This window comes from Pangasianodon hypophthalmus, chromosome 1, assembly GCF_027358585.1.
Source record: "Pangasianodon hypophthalmus isolate fPanHyp1 chromosome 1, fPanHyp1.pri, whole genome shotgun sequence".
NCBI classification, from domain to species: Eukaryota; Metazoa; Chordata; class Actinopteri; order Siluriformes; family Pangasiidae; genus Pangasianodon; species Pangasianodon hypophthalmus.
This window is the reverse complement of record NC_069710.1, coordinates 22,028,220-22,040,686: the sequence shown is the minus strand read 5'-3', so window position 1 is coordinate 22,040,686 and position 12,467 is coordinate 22,028,220. Positions and strand designations below refer to the sequence as shown.

Below are 12,467 nucleotides of genomic sequence, written 5' to 3'. Positions count from 1 at the left end.
ATGTCCTGAGTTATACTGCTGGCTGCACACGCAGCTATATGGCATGACTATGAATACCATAATACCTGCAAATGCATTCCTTTCATCACGTCCAACGAACAGTGTGACACATAGCAGATAAAAATAGTTTACATAGAGGGCCCTACAGTCACCATAGAATTAGAATTTTACACTATAACTTACAAACACAAACATACACACACACAACCCAGTACGGAGTGACAGGTGGGTGTCATCTTAGTCAACATAGCTCATCATCCTCTTAAAGAAGCCCCAGCTGTCTCGTTCTGCTCATCTCTACACTAAGCTTTGGACCAACACTAGAGAGGACTTCCTTTAACCACCCAGGGTCCACCTTTTCCTCCAAACAGATCTCCAAACACACACAGGCATGCAACTGGTCAGAAATAGTGATCTATCATTGCTACCAGAAATGATGACAAGATGAGGACAGGTCCCAGGAGCAGAAGGGGGAGAAAGAGGAACCAAACGCTAACTAAACCAACATGTCCATGATATGTGGGATCTATTTGTGCATTCTAAGGGTACAGATAAACTGGCAGTAAAATGATACTGCAGAAACAGGAAACAATAGGCTGTGCATCTGGGACAAGCAGATTTTGTGTCCAGGCTAATGGTTTTGTAATTCATATTCGACAAGTGGACAGTGGATATTCTCAACAGTTTCCATTTTATACATTGGCTATGTTTAATGTTTAATGCACTTCATGGCGGTGTGACGTAACTAGATGCTATAACTGTAGCATGTGCTTCTGAAGCACACCATCTGCTACAGTACACACATCACACTATCTGGCTGACACTAGGTGGATTAATTAGCATGCACACTTTTATGTGGAAACGCTTAGGAAATCAAGCAAAATAAAGTTTTTTCATATAAGTCTCATGCTTACTACACTCAGTCACCTTGCAGTTAAACATGTATAATAATAGAAAATGAAAACACTAACCAGACTTGAATAATATCTTTTATGTGTCCTGAAATGTTGGGCAACAACTTGTTGTTTTTTTTTGTGTTGGAAGAAAACATGAGGCACTACATTTGAAACTTTGTGAGAGGATCATCTTAAATTCTATTGTTTCCCTTAGTCTGTATTAATAAACTAGCAAGTAGTTCCTTAAAGGTTAACATATTACGTTAGCTACTGCTTTTTAGTTTAGACAGTTTCTGGACAACTAAAACATGGGACTGGGCTAGATAAATTTATCCACACCTGTTCTGACGTTGAAAAGAATGAGTATGAATATTTAAAGGCACAGCAGTTTCAGAAAGAATTCTGCAAGTCCCAAGCAAAAAGAAACAGTATTAAGCTCTAGCCATCTTTCATCAGCAAATTGGCTTCCAGCAGAAGAGCAGAAAAACTGAAGAGGAAACTGGGGCAGGTGCCTAAGCAGGCCTGGTTCATAGCAGTTCTCCAGTCTGATTCTCAGGCCTTGCCAACAGCTCAGGCAGCCTTCGCTACTGGACAGAAAAAAAAAAAATCTCCGGCAAATAGTTTCAGACTTTCCAAAAGTTTCCACAGGTGGTTTTTGCATGCAGAATCAGTAAAAAGAATCAGTGGAGGAATGACTGAGAGAGATAACTCAGCTTCAATCTCCGGGCGATTTCTCTCGTCTGTGCCCTTAAATAACACGTTTGCACAAGTACAAATTAAAATCTGACAGCTCGCGACTTAATGGGTTTCGCAGAATACGGGTTAGATTTTCCCCTCGGCACTATGGCGAATGGAGACTCTGTGAGCCACGTGTGCTTGGCTGCTCTGCACCACGCCGCTGGGAATGTGCCACTGCCTACAGGCCGACATCTGTCTTAAACACTGGCTACAAGATCCTGTACACAGACAGCAGCCGAATCCAGACTAAATAATTACAGGACTCTTCCAAGATGGAGACGGTCATAACAATGTCCATCCGCATGCACTGGAGTCTAATAACCAGCTAAATACAAGATTCTTTAGGTACTAAAGAAAACTAAATATGTATTAGAAGCAGCTATATCTAAACTACTGCATATGAGAGTAACATGCAATTTTATTGCATCAGTGTATGCTCAAGAGAGTGCAAGAGAACTTCTGAACAATATTCTCAAGTCACTGACAGCCAGTTAAAGGTATGAGCCATTATGCCACTGCAGGGGGCAGGCTGTGCAGACCCTTCAGGTGGTCTGCAAATGAAATGCAGGCTGGTCTGACCTTTCAGCAGGGCCGCTAACACGCCCCATATGTTCCATCATGGCTGTGTAGGAACCATGGGGGGTTGACCAGGAGATTTATGAGATATAACTACATGGGCCCACTACCCAGGCCCATAACAATCAACGCTGAAGCAGTGACATGATCGAAACATGTTTAGACACTAATGTAACGTGGAGACAAGCAAAACAGGTAAGATACTGGGTTTGCACACTACTCCCGCCATGCTTCTGTTAGGATCATCTATAGCTGGCTTACAAGTATTCAACCAGATGGAAGAAGCTAAACAGATCCACACAGCCTAACATTAGAGTAAACCATTAAGCAACCTCAACCACATTCTGCACAGTCTCAATTACAGATGATTTATAAATACATTTATAAATGGCAATGCAATTAGAATGCATTTAGGTTATAAAACCTAATATGATTGACATATGGTGGCAAGAAGCCACAAGTTAGTGTGTGTATATGTGCGTGTCTGTGTGTGTGTGTATGTGTGTGTGTGTGTGTCAGTGTGTGTGTTGGCATATCTTTATATCCTGGTGAGGCTAGGAATAGGATAGGAATATCTGACAGTGTTGACCTTGTGGGGACACTTGGCTGGTCCCCATTAGGAAATCTGCTTTTTTACAAAGATGGCAGAGCCTTTATTTCACAAAACTGAAGAGCCAAAAGGTTTGGTTACCAAGGATAAGATTAGGGTTAGATGTAGGGCTAGCATAGCATTAATTGCTTGCTTTAATTTATGTCAGAAGATGGTCCTCACAAGGTTAGTCAGCCTAACCTGTTTTTGTGTGTCTGTGTGTGTATGTGTGTGTATGAGAGAGAGAGAGAAAGAGAGGGAGAGAGAGAGACCATCCCATTTTTTAATTATTGAAAAAATTGTTTGGTACAAGACTATAAACTAGAACAATGGACAACTCAAACTAGCCATGGAGCAACTTTGCCACAAATTCTCATCATATGAAACCCACAAGGATTCAGAACATGACAGAATTCTTGCAAACACAACAAGTCCCAGTATAATTCACACTTAACTTACTGCAATACATTTAAGTAATATACTGCATTTAAACAAAACTTTTTAATAGAAACAGCCCTTAATCAAATGGCTTAGCCAGTGTTTCAAGTCAGTGGCTAGGCCTCATGATTGCAACTGTTATAAAGACTTTAAGATAACTTATGACCTTTCACATCCATTAGTGTAGCAAACAGAGCATCATATTACTCACCTATGCAGGCATGGACCCTTACTGAGAGTTGTGTTCGTAGGATTATACTGTGCTTTTTGCCTCTCCTGAAAAAGAAGGTAGAATGTGATTATACAAGAAAGACAACACAATGTGCAATTATACAATTACAAAATGGAATTTTTTTTCAAAATGTCCTGTACAAAAAATGATGAACAATAAATATTTCTCAAATTTAGTATATATTAACCCCATAAGCTTTTCTACAGACTTCACTCACTCTTAAGATGTTTGGAAAAAAAAGCAGTTTTTAGCCTAGAATACAAAATTCTATACTTTCCCTTGCAGTAGTGAACTGCAAAGCTCTTTTAAATTATTACATATTATGATGACACATCCTCAGCAGCGTACTCTTACGACTCCCACTCTATCCCACACCTGTTTCCTGTTTGATCCATCATTAGTGTTTGTATATCTACTTCCTAGTTCATCTTCTTCAGAGGTGTTTTGGAGCTCATTAGAATTCTGAGTCTTCCAATTCACTGAGGTATTTATTTCAAGCTACTTGTTTTATAACCTTTAATTCATGTGCATTTGTATCCCCCTCCAGTAATTTGTGTGGATCCGTGAGGAATAATAATGATTATCTCTTTAACTTCCAGAAACTAACCAATGAGCTAAAAAACTGTCACAATCAAACCGTCCTGTGCAAGCCAAATTACAATAACACCTCTGTCTAGTTCAGGATACCTGATTCCTTTTGTTACGACTGGTCTTATATTAGGGTCAGGTCTGGCTGAGCTACTCGCCTTGGGGGAATGTACCCATGTGTGGGCTTGAGTGTCAAATTCATGACCTTATGACAGCCTGGACCCTGCTGATTTCCTATAACTTCTTTATTGCTGCTAAAAGAGGCTCAGAGGGAAGCCAGGCAAACTGAGAATACTGAAGAAAGCTTTGACATTTGTGAAAACTAATATATATATATATATATATATATATATGTATATATGAACCGTGCTTCACTATACATATAAATAATTTAAAGTTAATACATCACACAGATATGAAGAGTTAAAATTTCCTGGCACGTGATGCTCACTCTACCCAGTTCCACATTGGAATTGTAATGAATTGAATTCAATATGGAAATCATTATTGCTGGGGGCATTACTGCACCACACTGACCTCAAATGAAGCTTCCATAAATTAGTCCACGGAAAATACAATGTTGCAAAAGCAAACAAAGGCAGTATCAGATGAACATGGACAAGAAACGGGATATTGGCACAAATAGAACAGGATACGGTGAATCATTACTATATGCATATCAGCTTTGCCACTGAAGTTTCACAGATCGGACCACTGGGGTTTCACAAAATTGCTGTATTATACAGGCTGTATACCACAAAAGATGTTTGATGGTCTGCTTGGCAGCACGCCAGAGGTGGCATCGCTCAATTAGAAAGAATCCAGGACTAGTCTCATCGTTATGTTACATCCCTATATACACAAACACTATTACTCAGACAGATAGACAGACAGAGACACTCCATAAACACATACCAAGCAGGAAGAAAATTTGCTAAAATTACAAACAGAAAAACAGGACTCAAGCCTGTATAAATCCAAAAGCACAGGCCTCACAGGCAGGGTATGTAAGCGTGGCCTTTCCTAAAGCAACATGGCACCAGTGTGCAATTTAATCCCTGTGCTGTTTCAGCTAATCAGTAACTGGATCTATTTTGTACTAAACTTTGTGCTTCCCCATGCCTGCAACCTTATCCCAGCTACTAACCAAAACCTGGGTCCTCACTGCCCTGCACAATCATTATCAAATTAAACAGTGGAGTTTACAATATGCATGAGACACCCCAAGGAAATCATTATCATAACTGAATGTTTAGAGCAAGAACTAAAGTGAATATGAGCTATGACTGTTGAACAAGATGGAAGTATAGAGGTGACTGAAGGGTTAGAATAAAGCCATCATCTACTGCACTGTTATCCAGTACCAGCTCCATTTCGTCCTTGAATTGCATGAACAGCAGTTGCATGATCTTTGAGATATACTTCCCAAACAATCCCAATGTATGATGGAAATGGTTAGCAAAGTGTGATAAACAGTGTATCATCTGCAGCCTTCCTTGCTTGTGGTTTAGTTGGACTCAATCTCCTTTCCTTAGCCAGATGACTCAGGATTTTTCCATTCTTTTAGCACATGCTTGTGCGAGTCGAATAACACAGGCACGCTTACTCTGTTCTGTGCAACCCAGTCGCTCCTCCAACCTGAACTCTGTTTATGGCGAAGAGGAAAACGTGCTTTGTTTTGAGGAGAACAAGATCAGTCCTGCTTATCCTTATCATCCAAAGATACTTCCTCCTCAAAGCATAGAAAGAGCTCAAGGATGTTGAGTATTTTTTATCTAGGTCTATCATGAAAGAATTCCATGTTAGACACAAACATGCATTACGGTAACTGTATGAACATGAAGATCATATAGGTCTATCATTACATGGCTGATGAAGCAGAGCCTTGCTCCTGTATTGGCCATGACGCCAAAGGAAAATGTGCGGTGAGGAAAGAGCAGAGGCAAGCAGCAGCCTCTTGCCCCCGAGATAGCCACACACTACTTTTTATTTATACTCATAAACCTCTCTGGCTTAATCCAGGCCCCATGCGGTCTCTCCTGGTGTGTGTGGAGACTTGCCAGACAGCCTCTCTGCCCTGCCTTTTTTTTTGACCAAGTATTACCCATCTGTTTATAGATATACATCACCTATGAAGCCCCATTGATAGAGACAGAAAAAACATGAACCGGGGAAAGAGAGAAAGTATACAAGACAGTAGAAAAAGAGTGCACAAGGTTTAGTTGACTAGCTTGCAGGATTGGCCCATATTTACAACCAATGTTTTCCTCCTAATCCATGGTATCCAATTTCCGTCCTGGAGGGCCGAAGTTTTGTGTCTTCACAGGTCAAAAACACCTGATCTAGTTTATAAGCTTATTAACCGGTTTAGTAGATGTGTTACATCAGACTGTCCTGGACCCCTGATGCCTGCATTAGTCTAATAAATGGCACACAAAAATGCCTCATGGAACAGAACTGACTCAGCACGGATCATATACCATATTTATGCTTTTGATGGCCAAAGCTGACACATTTGATTTTTCTACAGTACGTGGTTAATACTATAGTGTGGAGAAGCCTGATGCTTGCTTATGCAGAATCAACACTACTTCCAACATAACACTCATAAATGGAAAGCTTATGTGGATCCTGTATTTTATGATGTAAATATAGCCACCAAGCCAAATTACCTGAATATACCCTAATATTTTATACAAATATTTTATTCACATGGCAACACTAATCCAATCGTGTATAGTCCACTGTGAACAATTGATAATAATCCTGAAGCATCAATGCCAACATGAATAACAGGCCAATACTGACACTCAGGCCATATAATATAGAAACCGTTCTGGGCTAAGTTTTCCCAACCATAGCACGAAGATCATCGTTACATGGTAGAATAAGCATTGCATTGTACACTACACTCTCCCTTCCAGATAAGATCTTAAGATGATCTTAACTTTACGATGCTTTGGGGAAACTGGGCACTGTTACCCTTAATCAACTTTGTCATACGTATTTTGTCCAGCTTGAATGGCACCATTTTATGTGGATAATACTGATGTAATGCCCAACATTTTACGCTACGGCTATGGAAAACACAGTATCAGTTCATCTCTAACAATCAACATTTGGACCTAGCTGGGGAAAAAAAAATGAAGAAATCTTGGCAAGGGTGTATGGTAATAATGTATTACGTATAACAAATTTTCTCTGTATCTCTCCTAGTTTCCTAGTTTCCGTCCCATCAGCAATCAGTCCCCAGTCCCCAAGGTCTCTGAGAACAGAACACAGCAATCACATGGATATACTCACAACCTCACTGCTTCCACACTTGCAGCCATTGCACCTTTGCTTGACATTTACTACAGCAATAAGGGAAGAATCCATCGCCCCAGCTGAGTTCTGAGTGCCGTTCTACCCCACTATCCATGTAATCCACACAAATATTCAAAGCTTTCCCATTAAAGGAACTAGGCGTCTCTCCAGGGCCAGAGGCTAACCAATCCCGACGACAGCTACTCCAGCAAACCAGCCAGGAAAAAAATAGCAGTGATTTGAGAGGGAAAGAAAAAAAAAGGAAAGGGAAGAGGAATAGAGAGATTGTGCTATTACTCATTAATTTCCAGAGTTTTATCTCAGGAGACAAGGAGACAGAGTGATTCTCTGGAATGTGCTGAAAATTTGCCAATACTAGGGTCAACATTAACAACGACGCAGAATTGGAGATGGGGCCCTGAGTCACGGTTGCTGATAGATCTCCTCCACGACACTGTGGTGTGGTAGTGATTATGGCCACTAACCCACTATGACATGGATATATCCACCTTGCGGAATGAGGCGTCAGAGGATCTTTCCTTAATCAGGTCCCAAAATGACTACATATGACTGAGGCGCCTGCGGAATGCAACCTGTGATCTGTATCCATTACCCACGATCCTTACTGAAAAAAAGAGCCCTAGTGTTCAGGAAAACAGCTTGAGCTTCGGATTTAGGAAAAATTCATGAAAATTTTTCATTGTCCTTAAGCAGAAACATGCTTTTACTCTGCGTACCACTTTTACTACAGAAGTACTGGAATAATGTCCTAATTCAGAAATAAATCGCATGAGATAGCAACTGGAAGACAGAAAAGGTCAAAGTGGTCTGATTTAACTGCATAGTTCATCCATATTTTAGACTCAGTAATCATAGAACACAACAGCAGTAAATGGTGGGGGCTGTAAACTTGAGCTTATCCAGGCCATAAAAGCACTGTGTGCTGAATTACCCTGTTATTAACAGTAATGCAGTCCTCCTCTCCTCTCTACAGCCCACTCAGACACTCTGCATGGGTCTAGAGAGAGACAGAAAGAGCGAGAGGTAGAGGAAGAGAGAGAGAAGAGTTGGCACTGCCCTGCCTCTGCTAAAAGAGCACAGAGGTGGTTAAATTCTGCCTCTTCTCCAGGCTCCAGTACTTCCATTTATTCTCTATGCCTTTGGTTCCAATCGACAAACTGACATTGAGTCTGGTCCAGTGAAAACACAATGTCAATGGACAGGGCCGGCCTCTACGTTTACATAAATATATCTACAAATACCTGTGGTCTTGTTGAATAACGGGCTCACTTGCCAACAGTGAGTCTGACATCAACAGTGGTGGACGGATCCTGGGGGCTGTGTCAACTCAGTGGTTAGAAAAGATAACTGGGAGCATCTAATAAAATGGGCCAAAGACTGAATTTTCACTTTATATGCTGTGATGTTTATGACTTTTTGTACCAAATTTATTCTTCTGACCAGAACCTGTTAGGTATATACGAAAATATCTAAATCTGTGGCTTTACTTCAAGGGTTAAATGGCCATTTAAAACCACGATTAAGGTTTAAGATAAGCATCCTCTCTGGGAGTTCATTAACTGATGTGATTATGTCCGAGCCATGCCAGGCTACTTAATGTGCGGACATGACATCACCCTAACTCTTTCCAATCAAGCCAGGTATTTTCAGAGTCGGGGAAGAAAGACTGCCATGTAAAATCCGGGGTATGATGTGAAGTTGCCTTGAGATTGTTAGGTCTTTCTGATATCCTTTGCAGAAAGGTTTCATAATGTCTCTAGAGAGCATTGGACAAGAGTGTTTTAGCAGTTGGGCTTGATGTAAGCCACAGGGCAGGTATGCAGACTAAACTGAAGATTTTTGCTTATGGTTATACCAGGACCACTGACATCAAGTAAGCAACAAATGTGTCACTGCCCTTTGAGCCTTCATATGATTTAATTCAATCCTATTTTTTGTATAGCACTTTTAACAATAGACATTTGGATCTAGATCCCTAATGAGCAAGCCAGAGGTCACAGCAACCTGAGACAACATGAAAAAGAAACTCTGAGATGAACCAGACTCAAAAGGGAGCCCATTCTCTTCTGGGTGAGACTGGATTGTGAGATTATAAATCATTACTCTTCTACTCTTCTACAAATGCATACTATAAAGTCAAACATTACTAGATGTGTCGAAATGATGTTCAGTATTCACATACTGTGAGTAAGAGTCCTGGCATAAGCACATTCATTAAGATTACAGCAGCAGTTCACAGGTACAAGTCTATTCAGCCTTATTAAATGTTCTGGAAGGAACAAGTACTTGTGTCATCCTTACCCTGTCATGCACATGCTACAGAAAAGGTCCGGACTTTCTGGCGCTAAATGTTTAATATATAGTAAAGGTCAAGACAAGTTATTACTTCAGTCACTTGACGTGAACCAGGTTGGCTATCATTAAAGATCTTGATCATTCCTAATAGAATCAAATCAGCCAGTGAAGTACAGTGAGCAGGAAATGAATACCGATCCTTGTGGCTGGGGATTTGAAAATCTTGCTGAAAAACAATGATCACATTGTCATGACCCCTGTCCCAGGGTCCATGTATACCTCAGAGCCTTCATATACAATCAGAGATCTGATTACCATACTGCAATGGCTCACAGATCAGACCAATACTCTTGAGTGATTTATTACAGCGCAGAGAATTCAAATACCTCATGCTTAACATGTACTGTAATATTAAACCCAACGTAATAACGTGTAAAACCAAACTCCAGTTTTCTATGGGTGTCTTCCAAGGAATCTTTTTCATGAATAGTTGATACAATGCTGGGATGTTAGGAATGTTATTTAACAGCTTGGAACTCATTATGGGCCTTAACTTGTAATGAGAAGGCTTTGTGTGCATTAACATGTAATGCTTTAGACACTGATGTATAGCCTAATGAATTATTCAATACTTAAATAAACTTCATTATAAAATAAACTGCACACTTCTGGAAACACTTCACTCTTTGCTGGCTGATGATTACCCTGGCCTAAAGAGAGAATCAAAACTTTAAATGGAAATGCAAAATATTACAACTTTTTTTTCCAAACATATGTTATATATTAAAGGATATGCTATAGATAACTTGGTCAAAACAACACTGGACCCCAGTGCTTACCCTCCGTCCTCCTGGAAGCCCTCCAGCTCATCTTTCTGCTCTGCCAGAGTAGAATCCAGATCCAGGTAGCTTCCATTATGAGATAGCTGCAGAGCACAGTCATCGAGCTGCAGGAAGGAAAAATGCACATACATTCCGTAAGATTTTTCCACAAGCCATTTTCTGTACAAGATCTTGGTCAAATATGTGCCTTTACAGAAGTAAAAGAATTATATTACAGCAGCAGAGATGCAAAACCCTCTGTAGCCGTGAGGACTAAATAATCTTCTCAGCTGTTTTTTTTATGAGCATGTAATTAATGTAACTGTTTTATAAGGAAGACTCTGCAAAAAGATTTTCATGACAAAACAGTGTCATAAAAACTGGCATGTTGTGACATTTGCTCTATGAGTGGAGCGCTTTCATGGTCAGGGTCATATTTCACCTGAATTGCATGCTGTCAGTGATTGGACAATATGCATGTTGTCTTCTGTCACGAATGTTCAGAACTCTAGGAACTCCAACTCCCAGAATCACCAGTCCCACGCTCTCCTAGAACTGCTCAACATCTCCAGTGCTCTTCTGTAGCTAATTCACCACGCCATACAGTATATGCACACATGCACACCATAGACAGTGTTTGTGCCATTCTAGCTCTAGTTCATCGGGTTTAGTTTCATGTGTGTTTGCTATTATCTCTTGGTTTTTGCTCTCTGGTCCTTTTGATTAGGTAGGTTTTGTTTTTGCAATTAAGCATGGCTTTTGTTTTAACCTGTAGTCATCCCCAAATGCTTTGTAAAAATCTCAAAACTTGTTTGTACAGTGTGTAAAGATGGCCAAGGGAAAAGAAATATGCTTATTTGTTATTAAATATTATGCCAGCACCATTTAATAACCAAAAACACTGGCAGTCAAAAGCTCTGAACAAAATCTTTTTTACAATTTACCCACTATTGGCAATTAAGTGAGGAATTTATGGTGTTCAATCAAATATCTAAATCACTGTATTTAAGGACTTATTAATTGCTAAACTAGTGAGGCAATTGCCCTTGCTTGGTGAACTAGTTAATGTAAATCTATATTTTTCATATAGTTAGACTGCAAATACTAGACATTATTTGTACCAACCGTAAGACCAATATACAGTATGTTGTCTGCTCAGTAAAGTGATCCAGATAGGCCTTTTTCCAGATATAGATTTATCTAAATAAAATAAATAAATCTAGATCTATCTAAAACAATAAAATAAAAAGTCACAAACATTTCTTGATTTCACCTATACATATTTCTTACTTAGATTTTCTAATTCTAGACTACATAACTTCAATCAATTTCTGTATCTCTGGCAACTGTTTCACTAAGCTCACTCAGTAAATCTTTAGTTATCCTGGTAGCTAAACTGTCATCACTTCACAGGCTTCAAAGCGCTCCCTTTAACTAACTAAACGTAACGTGCAAATGAACTGATTTATCACATGTGATGGGAGTGTTGTGAGACAACAGACCAGGTTTGCTCTCATGAGGTCTGCTCTTAAGCTCTGCCGAGTCCCTGCTGGAGGCAGGCCTGTTTGTTGACACTCAATTACAGCCCAATGATAGGATTTGAAGCCTCCCAGGGGGCTTGAGTTAGAGTGCAGTGTGATCTGTCAATCAACAAGTCAGCCAGGTCAGCCCCAATTTTAAACATGCTAATTATACACACACATGCACAGTTCAAGCCCCAACCTCCCCTGGCCTGAACAAGCCTGCTGGTTGTCCGTGCAAAGCCCAGCCCCTGGGACGGGTATGAATATCCTCAATGTGCTGGTAATATGTGGAGTTTATTTAAGCTAACATGTCTAGAATGCCTCAGAGGTCATATCTCAAAGGTCCAGTTCCTGACCTATATACAGCCTTTAATTCTGGTGTGTCATGCACACTTGTTGAAGTTTGCATTTGAACTGTTATTACAAAATGATGTTATGCCAACC

General features: G+C 40.1%; 1 protein-coding gene across 7 annotated transcripts in view; it reads right to left on the bottom strand.

The window, feature by feature from the left end:
- The window catches only part of fhod3b (formin homology 2 domain containing 3b), a 115,309-nt gene that overhangs the window by 94,155 nt on the left and 8,687 nt on the right, over window positions 1-12,467 (bottom strand). For all 7 annotated transcript variants that reach the window (XM_026939908.3, XM_026939909.3, XM_026939910.3 and 4 more), the window contains exons 2-3: window positions 10,519-10,625; window positions 3,449-3,513 (exon numbers count right to left, since the gene is read on the bottom strand). In XM_026939908.3, coding sequence (XP_026795709.3) covers window positions 3,449-3,513; window positions 10,519-10,625 — 172 coding nt within the window. The remainder of the gene's footprint in view (window positions 1-3,448; window positions 3,514-10,518; window positions 10,626-12,467) is intronic.